Source organism: Watersipora subatra, chromosome 8 (genome assembly GCF_963576615.1).
Source record: "Watersipora subatra chromosome 8, tzWatSuba1.1, whole genome shotgun sequence".
Lineage (NCBI taxonomy): Eukaryota > Metazoa > Bryozoa > Gymnolaemata > Cheilostomatida > Watersiporidae > Watersipora > Watersipora subatra.
The window spans coordinates 33,833,337-33,834,872 of NC_088715.1; the positions used below are offsets into that span (position 1 = coordinate 33,833,337).

General features: G+C 38.6%; 1 protein-coding gene across 1 annotated transcript; it reads left to right on the plus strand.

Annotated features, from left to right (window-relative positions):
* The first annotated feature begins 254 nt into the window (after positions 1-254).
* On the plus strand, positions 255-1,199 carry LOC137402487 (ATP-dependent DNA helicase PIF1-like). The gene has a single exon (XM_068088988.1). The coding sequence runs from the start codon at positions 255-257 to the stop codon at positions 1,197-1,199; it is 945 nt and encodes a 314-aa protein (XP_067945089.1).
* The last annotated feature ends 337 nt before the right edge of the window (positions 1,200-1,536 follow it).

Sequence of the window (1,536 nt, forward strand, 5' to 3'; positions counted from 1 at the left end):
CCGGTGAAACTGGTAAAACTTTCTTGCTCAATCTTTTGCTTGCTAAAATCAGATCTAACCGACAAGTCGCACTGGCAGTCGCATCTTCAGGTATAGCCGCTACGTTGCTGGAAGGTGGAAGAACGTCTCATTCCATGTTTAAACTACCATTAGATATAGGACGCCTGGAGACTCCTGTTTGCAACATCCGTAAAGGTACTGAATTGGCTCAATTGTTACAGACCACCAAATTAATTGTTTGGGATGAATGAACAATGGCACATAAAGAAACATTGGAAGCTCTGGATCGCACGCTTAAAGACCTTTATAACAGTGACAAACTTATGGGTGGTGTATGTGTAATTCTTGCTGGCGATTTTTGTCAAATCCTACCGGTCATACCTAGAGGAACTCCAGCTGATAAACTCAAAGCTTGCCTAAAGGATTGTTATATATGGCACTGTGTAGAAGTTTGTAAACTAACGACAAATATGAGAGTGCATATGGGAAGGGATGATGCTTTGGGGGAGTTTTCTGCACAACTTTTAAATATCAGTGAGGGAAAGCTACCAGTTAACAATGGGCTAATGTTTTTACCTGATAGTTGCGGATTTATTGTAGACACAGAAGACAATTTACTACAAAAAGTGTACCAAAATATTCACGAAAACTATCTTCAGCACCAATGGCTAAAAAAAAGGGTAATTCTGGCACCTAAAAATGCCACTGTTGACCACATCCATCAACTACTTCTGGAAAAAATTCCTGGGACTACGACTTCATTCCTCAGCATGGACTGTGTTGTTGAAGAGAATGACTCTGTCAATTATCCTACAAAATTTTTGAACTCCTTACAGCCTGCCAGTATGCCTCCTCATAATCTTCAACTATGCCTTGGTGCCCCAGTTATGCTTCTTCGAAATTTGGATTTACCTAGACTTTGTAATGGAACAAGGTTGATCATCAAAAATCTATCTCCAAATCTTATTTGTGCTACTGTGCTTACCGGAGCTGCGATGGGTGAACAAGTTTTTATCCCTAGAATACCACTAATTCCGACAAATGTGCCATTTCAACTTAAACGTATTCAGTTTCCTGTTAGACTGTCATTTGCTTTGACTATCAACAAATCCCAAGGTCAAACACTAAAAACTGTCGGCATTCACCTCCTTACACCATGCTCTCTCATGGACAGTTGTATGTTGCGCTATCCCGAGTAGGCAGTAAAAATGGCCTATACATTCTCTCGCCATTCGGTCAGACAAAGAACATTCTTTACTCTCAAGTGCTTCAGTGATACACTAGCATTGTGCTCAGCAAATTTTCAAAGATATCTTCCTCAGCAACAGCAACTTTCCATTGTTATTATTCATGATATTTTGGTTTTTCATTTTGTATATCATATTTCTATCAATTCATATTTTTTTGCAATCATTGTGGTAGAACAGGCTACATTTAACAATTGCTTGCTAATTATTTCACGTTTAAACACCTTTACCGATGTCTTATTTTTACTTTAAATTGTTTAGATTAGCACAAACTGCCTTGCTCATGAAA

Bases quoted from the DNA above. Each gene is read 5' to 3' on its own strand.
- LOC137402487 (XM_068088988.1), top strand. From the start codon at position 255: ATGGCACATAAAGAAACATTGGAAGCTCTGGATCGCACGCTTAAAGAC.